Source organism: Agelaius phoeniceus, chromosome 2, assembly GCF_051311805.1.
Source record: "Agelaius phoeniceus isolate bAgePho1 chromosome 2, bAgePho1.hap1, whole genome shotgun sequence".
In the NCBI taxonomy this organism is placed as follows: domain Eukaryota; kingdom Metazoa; phylum Chordata; class Aves; order Passeriformes; family Icteridae; genus Agelaius; species Agelaius phoeniceus.
The window spans coordinates 117,210,041-117,237,966 of record NC_135266.1 but is presented as its reverse complement, the minus strand read 5'-3'; the positions used below and the strand labels follow the sequence as shown (position 1 = coordinate 117,237,966).

The 27,926-nt window shown below is 50.4% G+C and overlaps 1 protein-coding gene across 6 annotated transcripts in view; it reads right to left on the bottom strand.

Moving 5' to 3' along the window:
* Window positions 1-3,002: 3,002 nt before the first annotated feature.
* The window catches only part of TIAM1 (TIAM Rac1 associated GEF 1), a 151,400-nt gene continuing 126,476 nt past the window's right edge, over window positions 3,003-27,926 (bottom strand). For 3 of the 6 annotated variants that reach the window (XM_077174624.1, XM_054628168.2, XM_077174625.1), the window contains 13 exons: window positions 26,512-26,615; window positions 17,200-17,379; window positions 16,743-16,811; window positions 16,393-16,518; window positions 14,407-14,515; window positions 11,710-11,889; window positions 11,478-11,596; window positions 10,610-10,718; window positions 9,782-9,840; window positions 8,877-8,979; window positions 8,646-8,733; window positions 7,447-7,619; window positions 3,003-5,300 (listed from right to left, as the gene is read on the bottom strand). In XM_077174624.1, the coding sequence (XP_077030739.1) occupies window positions 4,858-5,300; window positions 7,447-7,619; window positions 8,646-8,733; window positions 8,877-8,979; window positions 9,782-9,840; window positions 10,610-10,718; window positions 11,478-11,596; window positions 11,710-11,889; window positions 14,407-14,515; window positions 16,393-16,518; window positions 16,743-16,811; window positions 17,200-17,379; window positions 26,512-26,615 (1,862 nt within the window). In that variant the 3' untranslated portion in view covers window positions 3,003-4,857. Of the gene's footprint in view, window positions 5,301-7,446; window positions 7,620-8,645; window positions 8,734-8,876; window positions 8,980-9,781; window positions 9,841-10,609; window positions 10,719-11,477; window positions 11,597-11,709; window positions 11,890-14,406; window positions 14,516-16,392; window positions 16,519-16,742; window positions 16,812-17,199; window positions 17,380-20,938; window positions 21,303-26,511; window positions 26,616-27,926 lie in introns of those variants that run through there. The other 3 variants (XM_054628166.2, XM_077174626.1, XM_077174627.1) reach the window with 3 other exon arrangements.

The following is a 27,926-nucleotide window of genomic DNA, read 5'->3' as shown; positions in this document are numbered from 1 at the left end:
TCTCCCTCTGCTCGAGTTTTTAATTTCATACTGGAGATCTGAAGGGCTTTTTTAGTGCTCCCCTGGAGTTACCTGGGAACAGAGCAGATTCTCTCCAAGTGCATTTCCACCCCAGCTCTGCTCCACATCCCTCTGCCCCCTCCAGCACTGAGCTCATTCCCATCCTCACCACCCCAAGACAACCACAGAGCTCCTAAAAAGGGCTCCCTAAAGCCCCTCGAGGAGTTCATTAGAGGGGTTTAATCTCTGCTGAGAGGAGGAGAAGCCGAACCCATCCCTGGAAGTGGCTTTCCCTAATGGAAAGAGGCACAAAGCCCCCCGAGGGATGGCAGGGCACGGTTCTGCAGCGCCAGCAGAGCGGGGATGCCGCTGCCCACTGCCTGGCAGTCCTCTGCTATTCCTGGGTCTGGTTAGGAGTGGAAAGCACTGGGATTTCCCAGGAGCCGGGCGGGATTCGCGGGGCAAGGGGGACACCCGCCGGCCGCGGCTGGAACGGAGCGGGAATCCAGGATTTACCTGGGAGAGAGAGAGGGAGAGCATCGGCACCGAATCCAGGATTTACCGGGAAAGAGAGGGAGAGCATCGGCACCGAATCCAGGATTTACCTGGGAGAGAGAGAGGGAGAGCATCGGCACCGAATCCAGGATTTACCTGGGAGAGAGAGAGGGAGAGCATCGGCACCGAATCCAGGATTTACCTGGGAGAGAGAGAGGGAGAGCATCGGCACCGAATCCTGGATTTACCTGGGAGAGAGAGAGGGAGAGCATCGGCACCGAATCCTGGATTTACCTGGGAGAGAGAGAGGGAGAGCATCGGCACCGAATCCTGGATTTACCGGGAAAGAGAGAGGGAGAGCATCGGCACCGAATCCAGGATTTACCGGGAAAGAGAGGGAGAGCATCGGCACCGAATCCAGGATTTACCTGGGAGAGAGAGGGAGAGCATCGGCACCGAATCCAGGATTTACCTGGGAGAGAGAGAGGGAGAGCATCGGCACCGAATCCAGGATTTACCGGGAAAGAGAGGGAGAGCATCGGCACCGAATCCAGGATTTACCGGGAGAGAGGGAGAGCATCGGCACCGAATCCAGGATTTACCTGGGAGAGAGAGAGGGAGAGCATCGGCACCGAATCCTGGATTTACCTGGGAGAGAGAGGGAGAGCATCGGCACCGAATCCAGGATTTACCTGGGAGAGAGAGAGAGGGAGAGCATCGGCACCGGGTGGCAATGGTCACTCTGGTCCTGGCAGTGAACATGGAAATGGTCACTCGGGTCCTAGCAGTGGTCCTGGGACCGGTCACTCCTGTCCTGGTAGTGGCCATGGGAGTGGTCACTCTGGTCCTGGAAGTGAGTGAGGAAAAGCCTTAGCATGGCTGGGGGAGCACACAGGGCTGCCTGACCCTAACCCTAACCCCAAACCCCGACCCGTGCAGCCAGAGGAGCCTCCAGGCTCCTACAGAGGAAACCTGAGGAGCAACGATTCCTGCTGGACCAACCCAGAGGGCAGCAGAGCCAGGCTTTTGTCCAGGAACTGAAGGAAAAAGCTGCTGGAACCGGGGCTGGGCAGCGCCAGAGGCTCCTGGGCCCTGGGCACAGCTGGTCCAGAGCAGCCTGTGTCCCTCTCTGGGGTTCCAGCTGGTCCAGAGCAGCCTGTGTCCCTGTCTGGGGTTCCAGCTGGTCCAGAGCAGCCTGTGTCCCTCTCTGGGGTTCCCTCCATCTCCCCAGCATCATGCCCACGGGCAAAATGCCACACTCTGAGCACCCCAAGTTGATTCAGAGCCTGGCCTCCATCCATGGGCAGCCTAGAACATATTTAATATTCCATTCACACCCCTCTGCAGCTTTATGGATCCCAGTTTCTGCCTTTGATCTGTTTCCTGCAACATTAATTAATTTCAAGCCCTCTTTATTTTTCAGCGTGGTATTTCTAATTGTTCCTTGAGTTAGCTGTTTTGTTTCAAGCAGTGTTTTCCCCAGAAGCAATCACTTGGCTGGTGGACCAAGGTGTGATGGCAGAGGGGTCATCAATTGCCTGACCCTGCCAGCTGGCATCTGGCACAGCTCTCTGCCACAGGGACACCCAGGTCTGGCCTGGCACACAAACAAGGTTCTGCTGCTCACCTCTCCAAACTGCACGGGGAACTGCAGGAGGATTCCCCTCTGTGCTCCTCTGTTTCTGGCTGGTGGCTAAAGCACAGAGTTTTAAAGCCAAAGCATTCCAGCTGTGGAGCTGGCATACCCGTGTCACTTGTCACCACTCATGTGCTGCTTTCTTCTCAAGGCCCTCACTCTTTATTCTCACCACTTCCCCGACTTCCTGAGGAGTTTGGATTGGCCTGGCAGCCTCACAAGCCAAAATAATCCTGCCTGAAGCAGCAAGCACTGCATTGCTGCAAGGCATGCTGTAGCAAGTGCTGCACACACCCCAGCCCATTTCAATGCCATTTCCCTCGTGTCACTTCTGTCATCCCCCAGAGAGTGCCACCCGTGCTCTCCCACTGCTGTGCCAACACCAACCCACACCACATTCCCAAATTTGGGCCAAACCCAGCACCCCAGAGGGAGAGGGACTGGCCATGGAGAGACTGGGGAGCTCCCCCAATGCAATTGGAATTCTTCTGGAATTTGCTGCTTTTTACCTTGTTCTTTGGAACACTCAGTGGAAGGCTCCTTGTGACCAGCCTGGAAAAGCAGCAGGAATGGCTGGGTATGGATGCCATGAGGGAAATGGGAATTGTCCCCTCACCAAAGCACGAGCAGAGCCTTACCTGAGGGCTCCTTCCCAAGCTGGAAAAGCAGCAGGAATGGCTGGTTGTGGATGCCATGTGGGAAATGGGAGTTGTCCCATCACCAAAACACGAGCAGAGCCTTACGTGGGGGCTCCTTCCCAAGCTGCACCAGCTGGGAATGCAGGATCTCCTCCCTGGTACCACCCTTCCCACCTCACAGCCCTCCTGTGACAGGCTCCCCACCACCTGTAACCTCTCCACACACCACTCTCTGCAGTTATTTTTGGGTTTTTTTCCTCCAGTATTTTATTTCCGACAGGCATTTACAACGTTCCATTCATAGAACTAAAAACATAAAAATAGACCTTCTTTCAGCTTATAAAAGAAATATATAAGAACCTTTGACATAGACATGTCATGACATTATGTACAAGAGCCACGGTACCTTCCCAGTACCAGCCTTCCAGTATTTGAGTGCTGACTGCATCCTCTGGGAGCAGCCCAGGACAGCCAAACCCTCCAGCATGTGGGACACCGACAGGTGATGGTACAAAAACAACCATGTGATCATACAAAGGGGGTAGAAACTCTTCTAAAGCTCTTACCAAAAGAAACCAGGAGATAGCAAAAAGTTACTAGAGAAAGCTTCCATAAGTCAAGTATAGTGCACCAGAAACCAGGGGAGGGAGGGGAGGATGCCAGCTGGGACACACAGACAGTGATGGACGTTTTGGGGGGAGGGGATAAGTCTTGTTATGCTTTAAAATATAGTCAGAGTGGATTTTATAAAATATAATCCTAAGGCTATTATAAAATTTCAGGTTCTCAAAGTACCTAGTGATGTGTCAAACACCAATAGATACTGACAAAACGAAACAAAATTTCATATAATCTTCCTTTTTTTTTTTTTCTTTTTCCTATAGGTGAGACTGCAATGGGGAAAGCTATATAAATCCTAAAAACAAAAAAAAGTGCTATTTTGTGTTTCGTATTTGGAAGTCTACTTAAAAACCACGAGATTTTAGTCACATTTTACCCTGTTTTAGATGTTTTAAATAAAAGATTTAAAATGTTAAAGAAGTTTACCTGTGTAGAACTTGTTTCATCCTATATTGCAGTGGAAAAGCTTTTATAAAGGAATTAAAATACACTAGTTTCACCCACGGTAGGAGAGTGGGCGAGGTCAGTTTTTTGGCCATGAATTCCTTGTCCCCCAAGCCCAAACTCTGCCAGAGAGAGAGTGGGGCAAAGGGATCTGTGACTCCAGCAAGGGCACACCGCAGATCCCTTTGCTCCACTGCAATTCAGTCTTGTCATTTTATTTATTATTCTTTTTATTAGCTAACTAAACTCCAGTCTCAAACATATACAATAAACCTTTTCCTGAAGAAAGTTATACCTAAATAAGAGTTTTCCAGTTCATATTTTAATATAAAACCACCGTTCCTAACCCTCTGCAAAAAGCTAGCCTCGTATCCTAGACGTGGAGCTACCCTAAATCTCTTACCCCTTTGTGCCCCTGCATCTCAGGTAAAATACAAAAAAATATCTCTTCAAGTGTTAAATTTGGATCTCTTCCAAGAGAGTTTGGCATCTTTACAAGAGTATGTAAAACTAGAGCTTCCAACATTGACATTAAATTAGACCAGCCACAGACCAAGAGGACTGAACACGACATAAATCCCAAACCTTTCCTCACACGTTCCTAAAATACATGAATATTCTCTTACATTTAGAGAGGGAAAGGGAGTCAGAGTACTGTGACTGTACAGGTTAAAAAGGCAGTTTCCTCGTGAAGGAGATGAGCCTACGACCGACGGCTTTCACCAACCCCTCTGTCCTCGCGCTCCTGCCGGAGCCCATTGGCTGCACAGAGGTTAAGACACCCAGAGTCATTTGTTTTCCAGTGATTACCTTCTCCCCATGCTCAATTTCAGCCCCTGATTGTTTTAGAATAAATAAAGTGGTGTGAAAGCCCTTGGTTATCGCAAGACAGGACCTCAAGCTCGTTTCGTTCCCTGTTTTTGAGCGTTTAGAGTGTGGCCGCATGGCTTGGGGCCGGTTGAGCTGCCGCAGCGGTGTGTGCAAGTGTGCGCCCCGCGGGGTCACGGGGGGCTCGGGGACGCCTCAGAGCTCGGTGTTGAGCTTCCTGCCGGGCACAAAGTCCTCCCGCCGCACCCAGATGACCTCCTCGCCGTGGCCCTCGGCGGCGCCGTTGATGGCGGGCAGGGCCGCCTGCTTCCTCAGCTGGGCCATCCTGGCGGCGTGCGCGTCGCCGGCCGGGCCGGGCCGGAGCGAGGTGGCCTGCAGCCGCTCCCGCAGCTCGCGCTGCGCCCCGCGCGCCGCCTCGCAGAAGTCGTCGTCGTCGCTCAGGATGTCGGTCTCCTTGATGTCCTCCTGCTCCTCGTACTGCGCCAGGTCGAACTGCTCCTCGACCCAGCGGTCAGTGTCCCCTCCCTGCGCGGGCTCTTTCTCGGGGCTGCTGCCGTGGAGGGCCTCCGAGTCAATGGTAAACCTGTTTCGGGCCAGCCGCCGCCTCCTCCTCCCCAGAGACTTGCTGGGGGCTGACACTGCACACACAAAGATAAAACCCCACAGGTGTTTTACACACGGCACAACTCTGCGCTAAAGCCAAGTCCTGTCTGGGGCGGGCAGGGCCCGGTCACTCCCATCTCCCTGTGGCCTTGGATCCTCAGCTCCTTGGCACAAGGCCTCTGCACGAGGAGTTCCTGCTGCTCAGATCCACCGTGCCACTGATCACGGCCTATGGATCCACCATGTCACAGTCATGGCCTCTGGATCCACCATGCCACTGATCACGGCCTATGGATCCATCATATCACAGATCATGGCCTCTGGATCCCTCATGTCACAGATCATGGCCTCTAGATCCACCATATCACAGATCATGGCCTATGGATCCATCATATCACAGATCATGGCCTCTGGATCCCTCATGTCACAGATCATGGCCTCTAGATCCACCATATCACAGATCATGGCCTCTGGATCCACCGTGTCACAGATCATGGCCTACGGATCCCTCATATCACAGATCATGGCCTCTGGATCCCTCATATCACAGATCATGGACTATGGATCCATCATGTCACAGTCATGGCCTCTGGATCCACCGTGCCACAGATCATGGCCTCTGGATCCACCGTGCCACAGATCATGGCCTATGGATCCCTCATATCACAGATCATGGCCTATGGATCCCTCATGTCACAGATCCCAGCCTCTGGATCTATCGTGTCACAGATCCCGGCCCTCAACTGCTCCTCCTGAGCACCAGCCAGCACCAAGGGCACCTGCTCAGCTCAGCTTCTCACTCGCAGCCCCTGCTGCCAGCCCACCACAAAATCCAACAGCTTCACACCTTGCAGAGGGACATTTGGGATCAGAGCAGCTTTCCTACAGCTTTCCCAGGGGTAGCTCAGTGCTGAAGATGCTGCAGGCAATTACATTCCCTGTCCAGGCTCTGCTACTCCCTTCCTCGCTTCTTCCCTTCTGGGTGAGGACAAAACCAATCCCCCAACCCAGAAGAGCTGTCAGAAGTTCCATCTACTCAGCAATTGGCCCAATTAGCAAATTCCCATCCTCTGTGTCAGAACATCCTCCCAAGCAGGGGTAAATCCTGCAGGCACCATGGTGCTTCAGGGGCACACACAGAGCTCTAAGGTTGGAGTTTGTTCCCCTGCACTGAACAGCATCTCAGCACTGCAGGATGAGTTTATCCAGCTCTGCCCTGGGGTTCAGGTCACATTTTAACATCCCTGAGCCTCACAAGGTGCATTAACTACAATGGCTCAGCAGCTGCAAATTCTATCTCTAGGGAGAGGCCTGGACTCCAGGGTGGGATTTTAATCCCTGCAGAACTCATCACACAAATGCCCCATGGAGCCAATCTGAAAGGAGGCCTGGCATCTCCAGCAGCACCCCGAGTGAGAAGCTGGGCTCAGCTGGTGCTGGCCTGGCCTGCCCTGGTCAGAGGAGGAACAGAAAGCCTGGCTCTCTACAGTGCTGGATCTACTGAGCAGAACAAGAAATAAACAACAGACCAGAACAAAACACGCAGCCTGCCGTGTACTTTGGGGTTGGAAGCAAATGTTTCTTCCCTCCAGCATCTAGAGTTCTGAAAATGAAAACCTGCTTTTCCCTGAAGTCAACTGCAAAGGAAAATCCATGGTTTAGGAGAGGTCATTACAAAAATAAGAGTACCAAGTGCTAACTTCTCCAAATGTGGGAAGGAGGAGGATGTCCCCTTTAGCAGTTGAGCTGGAAAGGCTTAGGTGGAGGACATCCACAGCTGCCCCTTCAAACCAAGCTCAGGGGACCTGTTTTTCCTTGTGCATTTTAGTTCAAAAGTGCTCAGGTCACCTCAAAATTCTGTACATGCTTTTAAGGATCACACAGCTTCTGCTCTGTTCAGCTGAACCCCAGCTGGGAGTAAAGTGCACAGCCAATGGGTACTGCCAGGAATCCCATCTCCCTTCCAGGCCAGAAGCACTGCTCTGAAGCTGAGCCTCGAGTGCAAAGCAAGGTAAATAGAGGCAATTTAAGGCTCTCAAGGAAGTGAAGCATGGAAAACCAGTAGTTTTTACCTACACAGGAGAGAATGCTAATCCTAATATACAAGTGACAGACACCACCGTGTGCCCTACAACGCTGCTGGGGTGACTGGGATCTTGAAAGTCTGTAGCCCTACAGTACCTGCCCTGTTCATGGCTGGCCTTGCACCTTTTAGAGCACACAATCTTTTTCCACCAAAGGGAACATATTGCTGGGAGGAGGGCAAACTTTCGGTTTTAAGGAGCTGTCTTCTGTGTTTGTCCCGCAGGATGGAGTGCACCGCCTTCAGAAAGTCCTTCCTGTGCTCTGGAGAGCTGAAAAAGAGGTGGGAATGCAAAAGGCAGAGTTACCCCTTGGGAACTGCTAGAAGCTGCCTGTAAATGAGGTAAATAATGGCCACTTCTGTGGTTTAAGACAGTGCAAATTGACTGGCAGGCACCTCCCCAGAGAACACTCCCCTGAACTCAGTATTTTCAAAGCAAAGCTAAATCCATGGTCACTGCAGTGGGCATCCAAGGAAACCAACACCCAGGTCATGAATAAAGCATTCAGCCTTTCAGCCCTCTGGAGGTTTCCTTTCCCTGCAGTGCCACCCACACGTGGCTGTGTCCAGTACCCATCCAGTGCTGCTCAGTCCATCTGTCCCTGCAAACACACCCACAGCTGCACAGCTCCTGCAACTCTTCCTAGAAGTAGCAATTGGCTTGGCACCAGCTCTGTTGGATCCTCATGAGTTCCAAGTTCTTCCTTGAACACTAAAAACACTACAACCATCACAACAATGGTTGTTCATTTAAGTGCAGAGGTTGGGACCTGGTGCCATGAAAGGAACCAGCTGAACACAACACCTGCCATAAAGATCCAGTGCTGCAGTTTACCTGGAAAATTGCAATAAGGCTTTTCCCATAAAGGTGCAAAGCTGATCAAGTTATTTTCAGAGGTTGTAGCAAATTCCACCTTCCAGAAGTTAGGTTTGAACACCCTCTCCCCACTCTCCCTAACTACGAATGGAGTTCCCAACTGCTGGGAGGTGCAGCAACCAGACCTTTGTCCTTATGGTGCCCAGAGTGACAAACTGAGGGCCAGCCCCAGTTCAGGGGGATGTTATCCCATCCCTTCACCCTCCCCTCAGTGAAGTCTGAATTCAATTCACTTCAGCTCTTCAACTGAGCTGGGATTTATCTGTTTGCACCAGGATTTACTTCAGTGGCACAGCAGGAAAGGTAAATACTGGATCCAGTTTAACAGTTCCCAGATTGCCTCAAAAGGAAAGACACAGGCAAGCAGGGATGCAGAGATGCAGCTGTGAAGGAAAACAGAAAACAGGGAGTCCCACTTACCTACAGCAGAGGTGAAATGTCCTTTCTGGCCTGCCCTCAGACTCAGATTTGACATGGACAATCTCACACACAGAATTGGTCTCTGCATCTGAAGGGAAAGCAAGCAGAAATTCACATCTACCTTCACAGGTAAGTGCAAAGCATTTACTGCATGCCCAGTGGGGGTGCCCAGGGCACACACACACCCTGCAAGCCTGGCAGATGGCAGGTTTTTAACTCCAGGGACATTACCTGCACTGGCCAGGGCCCGCACCTGCAGCGCTTCCAAGGGGATCATGTGGCGGAACCGGAACGGATCCCAGTCTTCATAAATTGAGGCTCTGTGGGATCCTCCCTGCAAGAATTTCAAACACTGTCAGGAAAGGAGACACCCTGGGGCAGGCAGACAGTGCTGTGCCCTGTGCTGAAGGCTCCCAGCTACAGAGCTGCTGCAATCCTGCTTTTCCCACCCCAACACCTCCCTCGGGGGCCTCTCTGTGGGGACCCTGCTGGAATGTGGACTAAAGCAGCCCTAAGGCCCATCAGCTCTGAGCAATGCCCTCCAGAGTCCCCCAGCCCAGCCCTGGGTGCACACACACTCAGGAATATATCAGAGTTGTGCTTTTCTCTCTGAAGTCACCCCATGCCAGCTGCCTTTCCCCATGCAGGCACTTCCAACCCCTCTCTGCTTTATGCCATGGGTATGGATCACCAGTTTCCCTGTATCACTACAGACTGTGCCCCTGTGGTAGCACTGCCAAGCTCAGCTTTAACTTGGAACCCCAAACTCCAGTGGGATGCCTGAGCCACTCCTGATGGAGCTGAGAGCAGCCAGCACTCGCCTGGTGGCACACAACACCCAGGGCACTGTGTGAGGTGACAGACATTAATTAGCTCTCAGACACTCACACAGACCAAAGAATCTAAGCCAAGACACACTCACATCTTCAGCCAGGACAATCCCACTGCAGGGAATGGATGTGGCAAGCATGGCAACAAAGGATAGAGGAATGCTTGCTGTGCCCACCCAGCTGCTCAGACACCAGGGACCACACATGCCAGAGCTCATTCCAGCTCCACGGCTTTGTGGGAAGAAAAACTCCATCACAGCCCCAGAAATGCCCATGGCATCACCCAAACAGTCCCTGCACACTTACCAGTTTCTTCTTCTGTTTGGAACCATCCTTGTACACAAGGACCACGGCAGTTTTGAACACTGGAGGAGAAAGAGAGAGACAAAAGCTATGGAGTCAGAGAATCTCAGAATTCCAGGATAGCTGGGGTTGGAAGGCACCTCTGGAGATCACCCAGTCCAACCCCCCTTCCCCACCAAGGCAGGGTCACCCAGAGCAGGTGACACAGGAATTGGGGATTTTTGGGATGTCTCCAGGGATGGAGACTCCAGGCCCTCCCTGGGCAGCTGTCCCAGGGCTCTGCCCCCTCCATGGACACAAGTTCCTCCTCAGGCTGAGGTGGAACTCGTTGTGTTTCACTTCATGGCCACTGCTCCTCACCCTGTCACTGGCACCACTGAGCAGAGTGTGGCACCATCCTGTGACAGCCCTTGGGGATATCTGTGTGGGTTGGTGGGGTATTTGAGTGGGTTGATGGGATATCTGTGTGGATTTGATGGCATATCTGTGTGCTTTGATGGGGCATTTTTGTAGATTGAAGGATTCCCTCTCAGCCTTTCCTTGCTAAGAGTGACCAGGCCCAGCTCCCACAGCCTCTCCTCAAGAGCATCCATAAGGCTTGGGATGGGTCTCCTCTATTCCCAAGCACACAAACCTTTCAGCTGAGCCAGGAGAACTACCAGAGAGGAGAAGTGAGCCCTGCAACCTTTAAGGCCAGGTTTAAATTCCAGCCAGCCCTGGGGAAGGCCGTGCTCAGAGACTTTCGACGTGTGCTGAGGCACAGCTGCCAGTGTTTAATGTGAATTGTGCCACTCTTTAAGGCATGTGAAATGCAAGTCCTGGGATACAAACCGAACGCTGCCAGCTCAGGTTCCTTCTTCCACTTGCCCAGGGAAGCAGGAGGGTTCAGCCATATCACTGTGTTATGCAAGAGCAAGTCCCCCATGGAAAGGTCGGCCACCTGCCAACACATGCACAAAGGCAAGGGTTTTAATCAGCTCCAGGAATCTGATGGCAGCTTGCAGCTCAAGGAAACTTGCATCGAGTCTAGTCCTGAACAAAATTCCCCCCAGCAAACTTCTGGAGTATTTCATCAGCTGACTGCAAACAGATGCATGTAAACCCTTAATTAATGAGCATAAATTAGGGTCAGGTAAACTCAAGAGTCCAGCTCTTGGAAGTCAAGGTCAAACTCAGATGTTTTCTTTGCCTTTCATTCCCCTTTGTCCATATTTCTCCCTACCAGTTTCTCTGTATTTTATTGGAATATTTAAGCACATATTCAGTTTGGGGTGAGGTTTAGAGGCTGCATCAGGTGCAGTGGCCAAAGCAGCCCCTCCCCAGAGCTGCTGTGGCTCCTGACCTTGCCCAAGGGCTCCTCTGTGGACACCACATTGCTGGGAACACACTAGGAATGGAGTTCCCAGCTGCTGGCAGGTGCAGCAACCAGACCTTTGTCCTTATGGTGCCCAGAGTGACAAACTGAGGGCCAGCCCCAGTTCAGGAGGATGTTATCCCATCCCTCATCCTCTGCTCAGTGAAGTCTGAATTCACTTCAGTTCAGCTCTTCAACTGAACTTCAACTCTACCACTGGGATTTATCTGTTTGCACCAGGATTTACTTCAGCGGCACAGCAGAAAAGGTAAATGCTGGATTCAGTTTAACAGGCAACAAAATAACCCTTTCCTCTCTAAATCTAAATCTTAATCTGATTGTTACCTCTTTTTTCTCTCCTGTTTGCTCTGCTATGAGTTGGTCAAACACTGCCCCATATTCTTCATGGATTTTCTGCATTTCATTAATGTGGCTGGCAACTTTGTTCATGGTTTTGATGGCCACTGCAAGAGAGACAGGGGATGAGCCAAAGGCACTTTTAACCCTCTGAGAGGAAGGGATGGAGGGAGGTTCAAGAGAAGAGGTGAGCCACACGAAAGTGGGGTTAAGTCCTTACCATCAAGGTGATAATGTTCTTCACTGTCCACATCAGTGAGAGCAAAGAGCTCCTTGAGCAGGAGGGGGTATTTGAGTATCCTCTGGATGGGTTTGATGAGGTAAGACTCCAGGGTGGAGGAGTGCTGCCGGCGCGGGTTCTGGGCATCCAGGAACGCCTTGAAAGCAGTGTCTGTCTTGGCTGCCAGATTCAAAGGAGGCATTGGATCAATGAAAAATCCTCACTGCTGCCCTGACAAAGCAACTTTTCCAGGTTTAAATTGGTTTATCTGGAGGCATTTTGTGAGGAAGTGCAGATTTATTGGGCCTGCAGAATTAGATTTACGCCCTCCAGGATTTGAGTCACTGCCACTCTCCCCGGATGTGCTATTTAGGATTTCACAGCAGGCATCCACCTCCAGCAGGGCAATTTTTAATTGCACTATCCATGACAGAATCTCCTGAGCTGGAAGGACCCACAAGGATCATCGAGTGCAATCCCTGGCCCTGCACAGACCCCCAACAATCCCACTCTGAGCATCCCTGCAGCACTGTCCAAAGGCTCCTGGAGCTCTGTGGGGCTGTGCCCATTCCCTGGGGAGCCTGGGCAGTGCCCAGCACCCTCTGGGGGATGAACCTTTCCCTAAAATCCAGCCTATACCTCCCTGGCACAGCTCCAGCCCTTCCCTGGGGTCCTGTCCCTGGTCACAAGGAGCAGAGCCTGGAGCTGCCTCTCAGGAGGAGCAGTGAGTACTTCTGGCCTGGCAGCTATTTTAGATGTTTTAATCATCTGCTCCCTTTAAGCAAAGTCTCACATTGGAAATTTGTGAGAAGTCACTGCTTCCCAGCCATAGTGCACCCACAGTATTGACAAGTCTGGTTCTTGTTACCTCATTAAACCTTAAAATGCAGCACTGAGTCACAACAACCAGCAGGAGCTGGCGAGAGGCAGGAGCAGAAACTGAGGCTAATGCACCAGATTTTGGGAGCACAGGCAGACTGGACACCTGACTGCCATCATCTTTTCTACCTGACTGCTATGAATTCATAAAATTGCCATTTTCTCTGTTGCTCCCTCCACTGGAGCATAAGGAGGGAAGGAAGGAGGAGGTGGTATTTATAGATACAAATTATTCAGTGCAGGAGCAATTCCACACAATTGCTTTTATTGGAGTCATGTCCCCTGCTGGGGTTGGGAGGTTTTTTGCAGGCAGTCACCTGATTTCCATAAAGCAACTTGAGTTTCAAATGCAAAAGCCACCTGCACCTCAGCTGAGGACACCAAGTGACACCTGAAATACACTCCCAGGCTGTTGAAGAGATTTACCTCTGGAATAGAATTTTAAGTTCTGTTTATGCCATAATTCAAGCACAACACTTTCTCATTTATAAATACAGTCAGCAGTGGAAAAGAAAAGCAAAAGAACCAGATCTACCTAGTCTACAGCTTTAACATTAGGGTCCTATAAAATACTGCCAAAAGAAAGCATGGATGTGACTAGCAACAAATCATTTCTTTATGTATTCCACAGAGCTGCCAAGTATTCTTTGCAGCACAGGGAATAAAAGTTCACAAGCAGAAATGAAAAAAAGAAAAGTGCACAGAAAAAAACCTAAACCCGAAACCAACCAAGAAATAAAAAAGCTCAAAATTTTTGACTGTCAGACATGCAGATGTTGTTTGAAAAACAAGAGCTCCTCCCCCAATGGCACTGCTGCTACAACTGGAACCATTTGATTGTTTAATGTCTTGGCCAAAAATGAATTGCACAAAGCACTGGTAGCTCCATGGGATCTCCACTTCCACAGGGGAAAACATCCCTGTGAGGCAAGCTGGCCCAGGAGCCAGACCACAGAGCTTTCATCTCCCACCCAGCAAGCCAAGCTCTGCTAGGAACTCTGCCATGGGCACTCCTCAGGCAAACTGGAGTGAAGGCAAGAGGAAGGAGAGAGGGCTAAAATATTTCACCAGCTTCCATGAAACATTCTCCCAGGCTGATCCTCCCCCATTCCTGCCCTCAGAGGTTTGGGGTGCAGTGACCACAACCAGAACGTGGCTGTGACAACTTGTTGGATTATGCTGTTTTCTGACCCAGAGATGGGGCAACTGAGAGGAGTTTTAAAAACTTTGATTCTATTTTCAATGTCATGCAAAGGGTGAGACAATACAGATGTTATAATTCACACCATCACAATCAGAAGCCAACTATCTCCTAATTCCAATACGCTCTAAGTGTTTCTTGGCCTATCAGCTTTTGTCACACCATGCTGTAAATACTTTAAAGCCAATCATCTAAAATTACCCCTCCTGAATCTTATTACAATGCATCTTTCATAGTTCTATTTCTCCAAAGTATCCAGTCTTATCTACAAAGTCATCCTTTAAAACTTGTTTCTAGCTTCATTTCTCTCTCAGCAATGTCTGTCCTATTCCATGGCATTTTTCTTATTTAAGAAATAATCTTTCATTATTCTAACCCAGTATTTCTAGTATCTTTCATTATTCTACATCATGAAATTAGAAATTTCATTTCTAAGAATCTTTCATTATTCTACATCATGAAATTAGAAATTTCATTTCTAAGAATCTTTCATTATTCTAAGCCAGCATTTCTCATCTCAAAGTTTACATACAGATGTATACCATGTGAGCCTTCTGTCAGGCTTGGAGAATTCTCTACGAATCCACTTCCCACAGCAACTCTGAAGGGGCTCTTACCTTTCACCAGGACTTTGGGGACTTTAGTGTGGCTGGCACAGAAGGCACTGTACAGCTTGAACCTGTCAGCGTAGTACAGGAAGGATCCACCCAGGGAGAACAACACTTTCTGGGATGAAAAGAAAAAAAAAAAAGCATTAGTAAAAAGGCATTTAGCTACTCTGCCTTCAGCCAGGTCATCTGAAGCTTCCATCCAGCTTTTGGAGGACAGGAGAATGCAGTTGTAGGGTGTTGGCACACCAAGACATCGCTGCTGGAGTGAGCCCAGGGGAGGCACCAGGGTGATGGAGCAGGGGGGATGGAGCAGCTCTGCTGGGAGGAAAGGCTGAGAGAATTGGGACTGTTCAGCCTGGAAAAGAGAAGCTTTGGGGTGACCTCAGTGTGGCCTTCCAGTGCCTGAAGGGAGCCTGCAAGGAAGATGGAGAGAGACTCTTTACAAGGGGCTGGAGTGACAGGACAAGGGGGAATGGCTTCAAACTCAATGAAGAGTAGGTTTAGATGGGATATCAGGGAGGAATTCTGCCCTTTGAGGGTGGTGAGGCCCTGGCACAGAGTCCTCAGAGCAGCTGTGGCTGCCCCTGGATCCCTGGAAGTGTCCAAGGCCAGGCTGGACAGGGCTTGGATTAACATGGGATAGTGGAAGGGGTGGAACTGAGGGATCTTGCAGGTTCCTTCCACCCAAACCATCCTGTGAGTCCATGATTCATCCACCCAGCCCTGGTGTGTGGATCCAGCCTCTGTAATCAGCACCATCAGCCAAGCCCCAGCCTGGAGGCAGCCCTGGCTGCACAGGGAATTAACTCCAGAGCTGCATCCAAAAACCTCGCTGCCCTCAGCAACAGCCAGAGCCCACAGAGAGGACTGCATGTGTCTGACCCTGCAATGGATCAGGGCACTGAGGAGCTGCAGGCAACCCTCATCCCTCACAAACACACCAAGGGTTCCCCTGCCTGCAAATGAGCTGGTGTTCAGGGTCAAACACAGTCCCAAAATGTCCTGGGAACCAGACAGCACCTGGTGAGGGGCTGAGAGCACACGTGGGCAGCCTGGGGACAGCCAGGGGGAGAGGGGAAGCAAACTGCAGAACTGAAAGCACAGAACCCCACATTTCCTTCCTTCACACCCAGCTGCTTTCAGACAGGCCCAGGGGCAGAACTGAAAGCGAGCTTGGTGCAGCTTTGTGGGAAGAGCTGGAAGCAGCAGCACTCAGGAGATGGAGTTTACTCTGGAAGGACCCTTCACTGGCACTCCTCTCTGACAGCTCAGAGCACACAGGGCCAGAGGAACTATTCTTCTTCTTCTTCTTCTTCTTCTTCTTATTATTATTATTATTATTATTCCTCCTGTCCTTTGCCAAGGTGAGTGGTGCTGAGAGCCAGAGCAGAATTCCCCAAAGGAAAAATATTCTATCATCTCCTTCCCATACCTCCAGTACCACTGCATTAGACACAAAATGAAGTCTGTCTCCACATCCCCCTGGGTTTGAAATGAAGTTTACAGAGCTGCAGTTTCCATTCCTACCTGTGAAGATGCACACCTGCTGAAAGGCAGAAGTGTTTGCCACCATGGACTGGAAGTGGAAACACAAAATTCCATGTATTGCTCTGATCTGTAGCCCCAGAGGGCTTCTGAACATGAGACTTGTCAGGGCAAAGATTTTATGTAACTTTCCATTTCTAGCATTTCCTGACAGCTGAAGGCAAGAAATCTGGCAGAAGGGCAAGAATAGAACCAAAAAGCACATGGTTGCTAGTGCTCTATATGGCTAAATGTAGCATAAACTACAATTGCAGCAGAATCATTTTTCAGCAGCACCAGCATCAGTTAAAAACCAATCTTAAATGGAAGAAGATGCAGGTTTTTACATGAACAGTGACAACAGTCAGAAAAATATGATGGACAGTGTTAAAAGTCTCCTCAAAATTTAGTGTCAGTGAGACAATGCAAAAAATGAGGTTTTAATATATAAAAGTAAACAATTATTACCTTAAATTGCTCAACTTTTTCAAGCTTTTCCAGGTCTGGAACCAGCCTTACTCCATCTTCCAGAGTTTTCAGGAACTCTACCTGGAATGCTACCATTTCAGTCAGGTTCCCAAAGAGAACATCCAGCTAATAAAAGGAGAAAAAAAGCAGAATGCTGAAAATATCACTTTGAGGTTAAATTGTGTTTTCTAGAACTGCAGCAATTCTCAGTCCAATTGTAAAACAATGTGATGCCAGGAAAAAACAAGCTGCAGACATTAGCAGCAGCACCTTGATGCTCCACTCAATCCATTATTTGCAAGAAGTGGAATTCAGGGAAATTAATTTCAGACAAACAAGGGTCGACATACCTCATCTGGTGTGAGGAAGGTTTCTTTCTGTAGAGGCTTCAGGTATCTCTCCATCAGGCAATTTAAATCCTAAAAATTCAGAGAAAGATTCCCCTGTTGGTCCCTCTGGATATTTACTGAGGTGGCAAATGATGCTTACCTAATCTGAGGATTTTCCCTTTTTACACACAACACAAAATAGCTGGATTTTGCACAGTTTAAGACAGCAAAAGGAAACATTCACACATTTCCAGTCACAAAACCAGAACCAGATCTCAGCGAGCAGTAACTGCACGCCAGCTAAGCCCAACAGCCACTTGGAAATGCCTTATGTCCGTGGTTTCAGTGACATTTCAGGCATTATATATATATGACACAGAGAATGTTTGATATCACAGAAGTGAATGCAAGCTCAGCAAGAGCTCCAGAGGTGAAGCAGAGGCAGCAAGCAGCAGAGCTCTGAGGCTGAGGCCCTCACCTTGACGTAGGTGCGCTCGGTCTCCAGGAGCTCACAGATGACCTTCCTGAGCTTGTCTGCGTCCGTGAGCTGCCTCATGGTGCTCAGCTGGGGCCCTGCACAGTCCTGGGGGGGAGCACTGCAGTCAGAGGGGTTCATTTCATGCAGGCTGCGACAGAAAGCTGCGACCTGCTCTGTGCTCTTTGGAGAGAAGGGAGAGGAAAGAGCAGCGGTAATATTGGAAGTAAGAGCCAGAGGAACAAAGGGGCTGAGGAGGGGTTTTGCAGCTGAGCAGCTGCAGCTTGGGGACTTCTCAACAGGCACCACAAGTGTCTGGCCTGTCTCTCTGTGACTGGGGATAAAGAAAAAAAAAAAAAAAGGAGTTGCAAAATTCAAATTAATTGAAGCGCTGTTCAGCTCCATTCCTGGTCTCACACACACGTGAGTTTTAATTAAAACAGGCTCATCCAGCACTTAAGACCGACAAACTCACAGAGAAACCCAAGAACTGGGAACCAAAAATGCCTGTGCAAACAAAACTCTCACCCCAGCCCCAGGCAGTTCCCCAGCCAGGGCTGCAGCAGTGCTGGGAACAGCTCAGCTGACACAGAGGCAGAAATCACTCAGGCTGGGCCGTGGGGAAGCAGAGCCTCCCAGCTAAATCCCCTCCAGGCTCCAAGCAGAAGCTCTCTGGGCAGGCAGCTGTGTCCCCAGGCTGTGTCTGGAAATGTGCCTGGCAGGGTGAACTTCTTCCCCCTAAGTGCCAATTCCCAGAGCTGCTCCTTCTCCCTGCTTCCTTTAATATTTAATCAGCTGCCTATATAAAAAGCCAGTTATCCTCACTTCACCCCCTCGTGTTAGATCATTTCCTCCTATCTTTCATTACACTGAAGAGTTTGGAGCAGGAATAGTCTCTGGTGTCAGTGATGACAGCTCCAGGCTTCCAGGATTGCCAAGGCAGCCGTGGGCTGCCTCCATCCCTCCCAGAGACCTGGAGGAAAAGAGCTGCTCCAGGGACCACAGCTGATCATCCTGCCAGAGGACCTCAGCCCAGGCTCAGGGACTTCCCAGCTCTGCCTCTACAGCCCCCCAGTTCAGGAATTTCCCCATGGAAAGGGTTCCCAGGGAGGTTTGGAGTGCCCATCCCTGGAGGTGGCTCTCAGTGCTCTGGGCTGGGTGACAAGGTGGGCACTGGGCACAGCTGGGACTCCATGGTCTCAGAGGTGTTCTTCAATATGGGTAATTCTGTGGAACAACTGACCCAAAATCAGCCTGTTCAACCAGAGAAGAGAGCAGAGGAGAAAAAAACTAACCCAAAAAAAAAAAAAAAAAAAAAAAGAGAGAGAGAGAAAATAAAGCGCATCCTCACCTTGCGGTTTGGAGACAAAGCTCTGCCCCTGGGACATCACTTCACTCCCACCCACTGGTAGTTGTGATCTCCATGTTTTTTAAGCCCTGCAGTCTGCTCACACAGAGCTATTTCCTCTCCATGCACCTACAATCCATGTTAGGACAAAAAAGATTTCCACCCCCTTCCCTTAGAGGTCTCTTGGGGCTGCAAATGCTCCCCTGAGCTCCCACTGCACAGCACATGGGCAAAGATGCTCATTACACAAAGGATCATTTTCTTCAGGACACTCTTGTGAGCCAGGAACTGGCTGTCTATACAAAAATGCCTTATGGACACACTTCATTCCAGGGAAAATATTCACCTTCAGTTTCTGAGGTTTAATTTAGATGTGGAAGAAAGGAAAAACATTGCAAGTTGAAGGCAGGAGGAAGCAGTGAATTGGACCAGTCCACCTCCAACTCACTCTGCTCCTGGCATGTGTCACTGAGATTTGAGATGTATTAATCTTAATTATTCAATAATTCCTGTTGTTTCTCAGCAAGGTTGCACTATACTTAATGTGCTTTTAAGTATAAAGCCCACCCAAACTTTTGGATTAGATCTGCATCGGATTTCAGCAGGTGTGACCTTGAAGCCAACAGCCCCAAATCCACCAAGGGCAGTGGGTGAAAGCCTGGCTCCAGAACAGCTTAAAACACCTTCCCAAGCCCCCTGCTCTGCTGGAAGGCACAGAGAACTGAGAGCTCAGATGTGAATCTCAGCCTGTAGAGACCCAGCACAGGCAGGGTTTTGCTCAGTAATGCTTGGCTTTGCTAGCAGTACCCGAGGCAGACGTGTCCAGTGGCGTTTTGCTTGAATATCCAAATGCACAAATAAATCCAGTTCTAATGCTTAAAGCACAATCTGGAATCAAACCCCCAAATAAACCGTTTTAAGCAGTTCCTGCCTGCCACTCTGCAGATCCCCCCATCCTGTGCAGGCTCCTGCAGGGAAAGATGGGTCACCCAGAAAGAGAGAGTGAAAATGCGCTCAGGGTGTGAAACACCAGCTCAGCACTGAAGCTGAAATAACTCACAGAGGCATGTGGTGTGCCCCAGCAGGAGCAGTTACACCCACATGGCAGGAAGGAAGTGTGGAGGACTTCCCAAAGCCTTATCTCCACTTGTGCACGCTCCATTCACCGCCCGAGGGCTGCAGCCAGGGCCAGCACTGCCCTGCCCCACATCTCTGGGGAGCTGCCCACACACCCCACGCTGCCAGGACAGAGTCACAGCCACAAACCTGCTCCTGTGCACTGACCAAAGAGCTGTGGGGTGTGAGCACACCTGAGTGGGAAGGTCTCTGAGGTGTGATCAGGACGTGCTGAACTTTGTGTTTATTCTTAGCCAAGGGATGGAAAGCATTGGCTGTGCATATACAATCCTTCAGACATAAAGCACTGACCAAATCTGGCACTAGAGCAGATCCAGCTGCACCTAAACCCCTCTGAATTCAGCAACTCAGAGGGTCCTTTCTGACCCTCATCCCTCAATGGGAGGGTGCAGTAAACAACCAAGTGAGACTTGCCACCAAGCCTTGTTAAACCACCATCATACTGACCAGCAAACTTGATTACTTTATCAGTCCATATCAATAAAAATACGGTGGTTTCTCTCCTAGAACTGAAGTGCTTGACTCCCCCTGCAACAACTGCTGTGCTTCATCCCTGAGCACAATCCTGTCTACCTGGTATTCCCTTTAAAAAATCCATTCCCAGACACAAAGCAGGCACACACTGCACACGGGGGCTTCAGGGCACAGCTATTTTGGTGAAAACTCTCAAGCAGATTTCACAAAAACCCCTCTGTCCCCATTTTCCCAGAGACAGTGGATAAGTAGGGAACGTATGGAAGAGAATCAGATCCTTTTATCTCCCTGCAGCAGCTCTGCCAGCAGTGACAATGACAGCTCTAAACCGGGACTTCTCACGGGGAATTACGGCATCACACTTCAGGCACAATCCCGCAGGCAATCCCTTCAAAAAGCTGAAAGTGGAGTTCACAGCCATTAACCCCTCCTCGGGAAGGGGCTCAGCAGAGGAGCCGAGCTCTCATCCTTCCCGTGGAGGAGGATCAAGGACATCACAACCATGGGGCTGCTGCTGCAAAAGCCGTAGGTAGTGCTGAAAGCCGTTTCCTGCTGTGTTTGCCATGCAGACACATCCAGCTGCCCGGGCATCAGGCAGTGCGCTCTGGGCACACTCCGAGCAGCAGCGCCCGCCCAAACAAAGCCCATCGAACCGCAGCATCCTTCCAGCAGCGCTGCCAGCGCCGCGGCACGGCAGGCAGAGCCTCTGCAGGGCACAGCGAACCGCACGACAATCCCTGAGCGCCGCTCCCGAGCCCATCCCATCCCCTGGGACCCGCTCACCAGGTACAGCATCCGGAGCAGGGAGTCCCCGTCCCTGCCGGCGCTCTCGCTCCGCACCCTCCGGTTCCCCCTCCGCAGCGCCGACATCGCCGCAGGGCACCGCGCTCCCGGGGCCGTCACCGGGCGGGCACCGCGCTCCCGGGACCGCGCATCCCCGGCGCCTCCCTGGCTGCTCCTGCTCCTCCTGGGCTGCTCCTGCTCCACCCAGGCTCCCCGAGCTGTTCTCCTGCTCCTCACAGGCACCCTGAGATGTTCCTGCTCCACCCAGGTACCCCAAGATGCTCTCCGGCTCCTCCCAGGCACCCTGAGATGCTCCCACTCCTCCTAGGTACCGCGGGCTGCTCCCACTCCTCTCAGGCACCCCGAGATGCTCCCACTCCTCCTAGGTACCGCGGGCTGCTCCCACTCCTCTCAGGCACCCCGAGATGCTCCCGCTCCTCCCAGACACCCCGAGATGCTCCCACTCCTCTCAGGCACCCCGAGATGCTCCCGCTCCTCCCAGACACCCCGAGATGCTCCCACTCCTCTCAGACACCCCGAGATGCTCCTACTCCTCCCAGACACCCCGAGATACTCCCACTCCTGCTCCTCCCAGATACCCCGAGATGCTCCTGCTCCTCCCAGGCACCCCGGGCTGCTCCCTCCGCGTGTGAGCGGGGCAGGGCAGCGCCCACCGCCCCCCGGCGCCTCCCCAGGCTCCCTCCCGTGCCATCCGCTCACCGTCCCGAGCCGGGCGAGGCCAGAGCCGGGCGCTGCGGGGCAGGCAGCTCCGGCAGCGGGGCTGGAACGCGGCGGAGCTCGGGGGTGTCTGTCGGCAATGTCGGCAATAGCGGTGCCTGTGGCTCAGCGCAGCCGGCGGCACGGCTCGGCAATACCGAATGAATGGAGCTTCAAAGAGCCGATCCTGCCGCTGGGAAAGGGACCCCGCAAATCCCCCTTCTAATCCTTTCACGGCTACTGCAATACACTGAAGGTTTGGAGACTTACGCTGGTCTCGAGTAATGCTGCAGAGAGCAGCCGACCTACTTTTCTTGGGGAAAAAAAAAATCCCTCCAAGTGGCACGGGCGTGCACACACACAGAGCCCATCGAGCACACTTGCCCAGGCAGCACTGCTGCCAGGTAATTGGCCTTGACTGCCACAGGCACAGTCTGCAATCAGAAACAGGGAGAAACAGGCTCCTGCAGCAATTTTAGCTGGTGACACTTCTTACAGCACATCCCCAGTTGAATTCAAAGGACCACGACAGGAAAAGAAAATACACAAAGACTAATTTTGAGATTCAGTACTGGCAACCTGCAACATCAGCAACTCATCTACTCAGTTTTCTGGGTGCCTCCTTGGAACCTCAATATCAGAAAGGCCAAAATAATCAGGTCGCCACAGGGGCAAGTGAAGAAAATCACTGAAGAAATTACTCTGGTGTGAAATGTTTTGATGCTCTGTTGAGCAGAGGCTGGCACAGGGGCATGCCCTCCCTGTTTCATATAAACAGCCTGAACTTTGGTGCTAGATGAAACCAAGCCTGAAAAGGTGGCAGAGAGCAGGCTTTCCTTTCCCCCACTCCTCTCCCTCCCAGCTCTCTCCTCCCCTTGGCTCCCACATGAAATAGGGATAGAAAGGAAAGGCAGAAGTCCACCCCAGAGCAGAAACAGAAAAGCTCAGGCCAGAGCCAGCTGCACCTGGAAAGCGCCCTGCTCACCACCCTTCACATGGATGTCACCCCAAGAGATAAGAGGTGAAATTAGATAGGGAGTGAGTCCAGAGAGCAGCAGCTATCCCACACCACTGACACCTCAGCCCACCTTGGAGAAGGGTTTCTAGTGTTTTACCTGAACAGACACCTCACCTTCCCTTATTCTATATAATAGAATCATTGCTTTGACAACAGCGATGGAGAGGAAAGCTCTGCATTATAAGGCCTTTAGGATATGGAGAAGACAAGCTTCTCAGAAAAGGAAGGAGTCCTCAGGGCTCCTGCTGCACCTCCAAATCCTTCAGCACCACCACAGCTCGGAGGCTTTTGCAGATTAAGAAGCCAAAGCACCACTCCTAAGGAAACACACACCCACGGGCACACATGCTGGGCTGGGGGAAGGGACAGAGGCACCAGGAGGAGGAGGAGGAGGAGGAAGGACACCTTCCAGTGCCTCCTGTGTCACACAGCCCCCTGCCACCTGCCTGCCAAGGGTGAAGGGCCCAAGGGCAGCTCTTGGTGGGATTTCCCCCCACTTACCTTCACACAAAGCCTGTGCTAGGAGAGCAGAGGGAGGCAGCTGCGAGCACCTCGCTCCTCTCCTCTTCCCATCAATCATTCATGAGCCCTAGGATCTCTCTGCTGCCTGAAGAGCCAGGGAGCTTCCTGGGGAAGCTGTCCCTGTCTGCAGTGCTCCCTGGGCAGGGATGGAGCCTGCCCCAGGACTGCTCTGGGATCCCTCTGTGCTGGAAGGAGGGGAGCTCTGTGTTTACCTGGGGAGCTCTGCTGCTGCTAAAATGGGAACGTTCCCCTGCTGACCAGCAGTGAATGGATGGGGGTGCTCCTGCCCTGCTGTACCCAAAAAGGGCAGGAAAATAAGGGAAGTGTCTCCTGAGCTCCACCATGCACGGCTGGGAGCAGGATGGGATAAAGGGGAAGGTGGCACGAGGGCAGAGCCTTCCCCTTGCCATGGACAGAAATAACTAACCCCTGTGAAACAGCCCTGAGGACACCACCTTAATCTGCTGTGCCATAATCCCAGGAGCATGGAAAGGTGTGGGAGTGCATGGACAGGAAAACACCTTTGTTTTCCTCCTCGTGTCTGTGATTTCCCATGGGAGAACACACACTGCAAGAATCCTCCTTCCCATGCACATCAGCTTTCCCAAGCAGACAGAGAAGCCAAGGGATTAGGAGAACCCTCAGATGAGCTTTTTTTCTTCCCCACTACCATACACTGGAATTTTCTATAGGCATTGCAGCAGAATTTGGGAGTTTCCACAGTCAGCAAGGAAGGCACTGAGTACAGAGCAGGGACAGCAGCATCCCTGAGATTGCCAAATTCAGGATGTTAGACACATTCCATAGGTCCTTGTGTCCTTCATTTGTGGGAGAACATTCCAAGCAGTTTCAACCAGGAAAAAATAAAAGCCTCACTTCCCCTTCACCCCCCACAAATACAGAGACATATTTCTGTATCCCAAAGGAAACACCCAGTGATGTCAACATTTCACAGCCAGACGGGCAGGAGCTCCTCCAGTTGGAAAGCAGGGCTCCTTAGAGCTGGGAGCTACTCCTCCAGGAGGGAATATTCAGCATTAGAGCTGCTAACACCCATTTCTCAGTTTGACTCAACCTGCTGAGCTGCAGAGCTAATCGGGTAATCCTTGTGCAGGCAATTCCAGCTCTGAGCACCCAGGGGATGAGGGGCAAAGCCCCCCAGGCTGCCCTGGCAAACCCATGGAGAGCAGGGACTCCCCAGCAGCCACGAGCTGTGCTCGCTGCTCTGCCACAGCCTCCTCTGACAGAACACACTCTGCTCACAGCATATGAAAATCCCACGTATTTACAGTCAGAAATCCCCAAATACCAACAAACACCTCCACCGGATAAAGAAATTCACAGCTAAAATCACAAACTATCAACAAACGCTTCCACTTACTAAAGAAGAAATTTACAGTTAAAAATCCTAAATTATCAACAAACGCTTCCACTTATTGGAGAAGAAATGTACAGGTCAAAATCCCAAACTGTCAACAAACATCTCCACTTATTGGAGAAGAAATTCACAGTTAAAAATCCCAAAGTATCAACAAAGACTGCCACTCACTGGAGAAAAAACTTATAGGTCAAAATCCCAAACTATCAACAAACGCTTCCACTTACTGGAGAAGAAATTTACAGTTAAAATTCATAAACTATCAACAAAGACTTCCACTTACTAAAGAATAAGTTTACAGTTAAAACTCCAAACTATCAACAAACACTTCCACTGACAGAAGAAGAAATTTACAGTTAAAAATTGCAAAGTTTCAACAAAGACTTCCCACTTACTGGAGAAGAAATTTACAGTTAAAAATCCCAATGGATCAACAAACATCTCCTCTTATTGGAGAAGAAAGTTACAGTTAAAAATCTAACTATCAACAAACACTTTCACCAACTAAAGAAGAAATTTACAGTTATAAAACACTATCAACAAATATCTCCATTACTGGAGAAGAAATTTACAGGTAAAAATCCCAAACTATCAACAAACTATCATAAAGTACCAACAAACACTTCCACTTACTGGAGAAGAAGTTTACAGTTAAAAATCCCAAAGTATCGAGAAACTTCCACTTACTAGAGAAGAAATTTACTGGTAAAAATCTCAAACTATCAACAAACATCTCCACTGACTAAAGCAGAAATTTACAGTTAAAAATCGCAAAGTTTCAACAAAGACTTCCACTTACTGGAGAAGAAACTTACAGGTAAAAATCTCAAAGCACCAACAAACACCTCCACTTACTAAAGAAATTTACAGTTAAAAATCCCAGACTATCAACAAACACCTCCACTTAGTGGATAAGAAATTTACAGTTAATATTCATAAGCTATCAATAAAGACTTCCACTGACTAAAGAAGAAACTTACAGGTAAAAATCCCAAAGTATCAACAAACATGGCCCCTGACTGAAGAAGAAATTATGTGTACTTACAAGCTGTTCCTCAATAAACCCTAGAAACAAAGGGTATTCCCCTTCCCTGTGATCATTTCATGTTTCCCTTCCGCTGTGTGGCTATCAAGGACACGAGTCCAGGCTGCAGTGCCACAAGGGCTCAGGAAACAAGAGGCCAAGGTCTTTTCCTTCCTTTCTCTGCAGTGGAGCAGAAGGGACCAGCCCAGAGCTCAGTGCAACACAGCTCGGTTAAACAGGAGAGAAAACAGGCACGGAGGGGAAACGCCAACAGACTGAGATCTAATTCTCATGACACCATTAACTGTGGAGGAAAACAGCTGTAAGCTCTCAGCATCACCTATATCACAAATTCCTGCCAGCAATCAAGATAATCCGCTGTATTGTGCCTCGGGAGCCACCGATCATCACCCACTGTCACCACCAACCGCTGTGGAAAATCGATGGCAATTAGCAACCCATTTGCACAAGCTCTTAGCTGCAACTGCAGAGTTTTGCTTCGGTTTGAGCTGGATTGGCTGTGATTAGTTTGCAGTTAGACACCTGCGTGTGAGCGATGCTATTGCTGTAAGGAAATACAGTTTAATTTACATTTGTCCTAAGCCTAGCAATCAAGAAAGAGTAAGAAATCCTTGTAATCCACGTGGTTTAGTGGAGCTGCTCTGGGGATGGAGGTGATAAACCAGCCCATTTACAAACTCTGTGGGGAACATTATCACAGGTACTGGAGATGTGAGCCCAGCCTGGAAAAAGGGCACGGATCTTGCTGAAGAGGCAGCAGGTGACGTGCCACCACCAAAGGCACGGTTTGCTCCATCCTGATCATCCAGAAACACCCTCACAGATCCCATCTGGGATCATCCACAGACACCTCCACAGCAAAAGCAGCCAAGGTGGAAATTGAGCCTCCTCACCTTGCTCATCTTCTCGGCCTCGTCCGACGACTCCAGGTCCTGCGCCTCCGCCTCCTCCGGGGCCACCTCGGCCGAGCTGTCGGGGTCACTGCAGAGGGAGTGCCCTGCCAGAGCAACACGGGGGTGAGAACAAGGCCAGAGCTCCCCAAAATCCCCAGGAAGCCCTGCTGCAGCCGTGGAGCTCCCATGGAACACCAACAGCCAGAGGCACCCAGCGACCCGTGAGCAGGGCGTGCAGGACAGGTGTAAAAACAAACAGGTTACAACCAGACATCATCTCCCTGGCCAGAACAGATTCAGAGATAAGGCTAAAATGTCACATTGAACCCCTGACATCCAGCCTGCATTGCCTGGCTGGTGAGCAGTGCCAAGGAGCTTTCCACCCCAGTGGTTTCACATGGAAACTGGGAGTGTGCAGCTCCTGGTGCTGGCCAGCCTGCCCTGGCTCACGTGGGACATGGTGATTCCTGTATTTCTGACCTGACACACTCGCTTGCTGAGGAAACAAACCCAGTGTTAGACCTTTTTAGCAGACAGGACCCAACATTCAGCTGCTGTTCAGGCAGGTTTTTAGACCCCACTATTAAAAATAAATTACATGACTGTGCAAGATTTCCCACTTTGTTATGTCCAGAGGTAATCTGGAAAAGCCAGAGTTCAGAAATGTGGAAATAACTTCAGAACATTTTCTGCACACTGGGATGGAGCCAAGTTGGGCACTTGATGAAATGGAAAGAATATAAAAGGTAGCTCAGAGCTCAGGCCCCTCTTCTGAAAAGGGAGGGCTTACCTTGGAAAAAGATGTGCCTGGAGGGGTTGTTTGGCAACACAGAATCTATTTGAAGAAGTGTTTTTCTGTAAGAAGCTCAGTTTTCTGAGCCTTGCCCAGATTTTATCAAATCTCTCTATCAGCTTTCTGCTCTCCCTATTAACGTGTGAAAAGGAATTTTCAAGGTGTCCATTTAAAAAACCAGAGAAAATAAGTGCTATGTGCCTTAAATTGTGTGGGCCAGACTGTGTTTTTTCACTGCAATTAATTTCCTTCTCTCACTGTGTGAAATGCACCTTGCAGCTGTTTCTCAGCCCAAACCAAGGTAAGAATCTTTGTTCAGTTTACTTTCAAGGCACCCCTCTTCCTTTTCCTGCATTTAACCCGTTTCCTGCACTTTCAGCCAGCAGACAGGAATCTCTCCCAGGAGCAGACTCACAGCCCGTGTGCTCAGGCTGTTCCTGATGTCTCTGGCCAGCAGGGACCTGAGCAGGTTGATCTGCTGCTTGTTAAATGCAGCCAGAGCAATAAAGCTGCACCTTCCTGCCCGTGAAAAGCTCCCAGCTCCCGGCCCACTTCTGTCAGGATCGTTCCATCACCTGCTTTTTGCCCTGGGCATCCTCATTTAGCTCTGCCAGGATGCTGC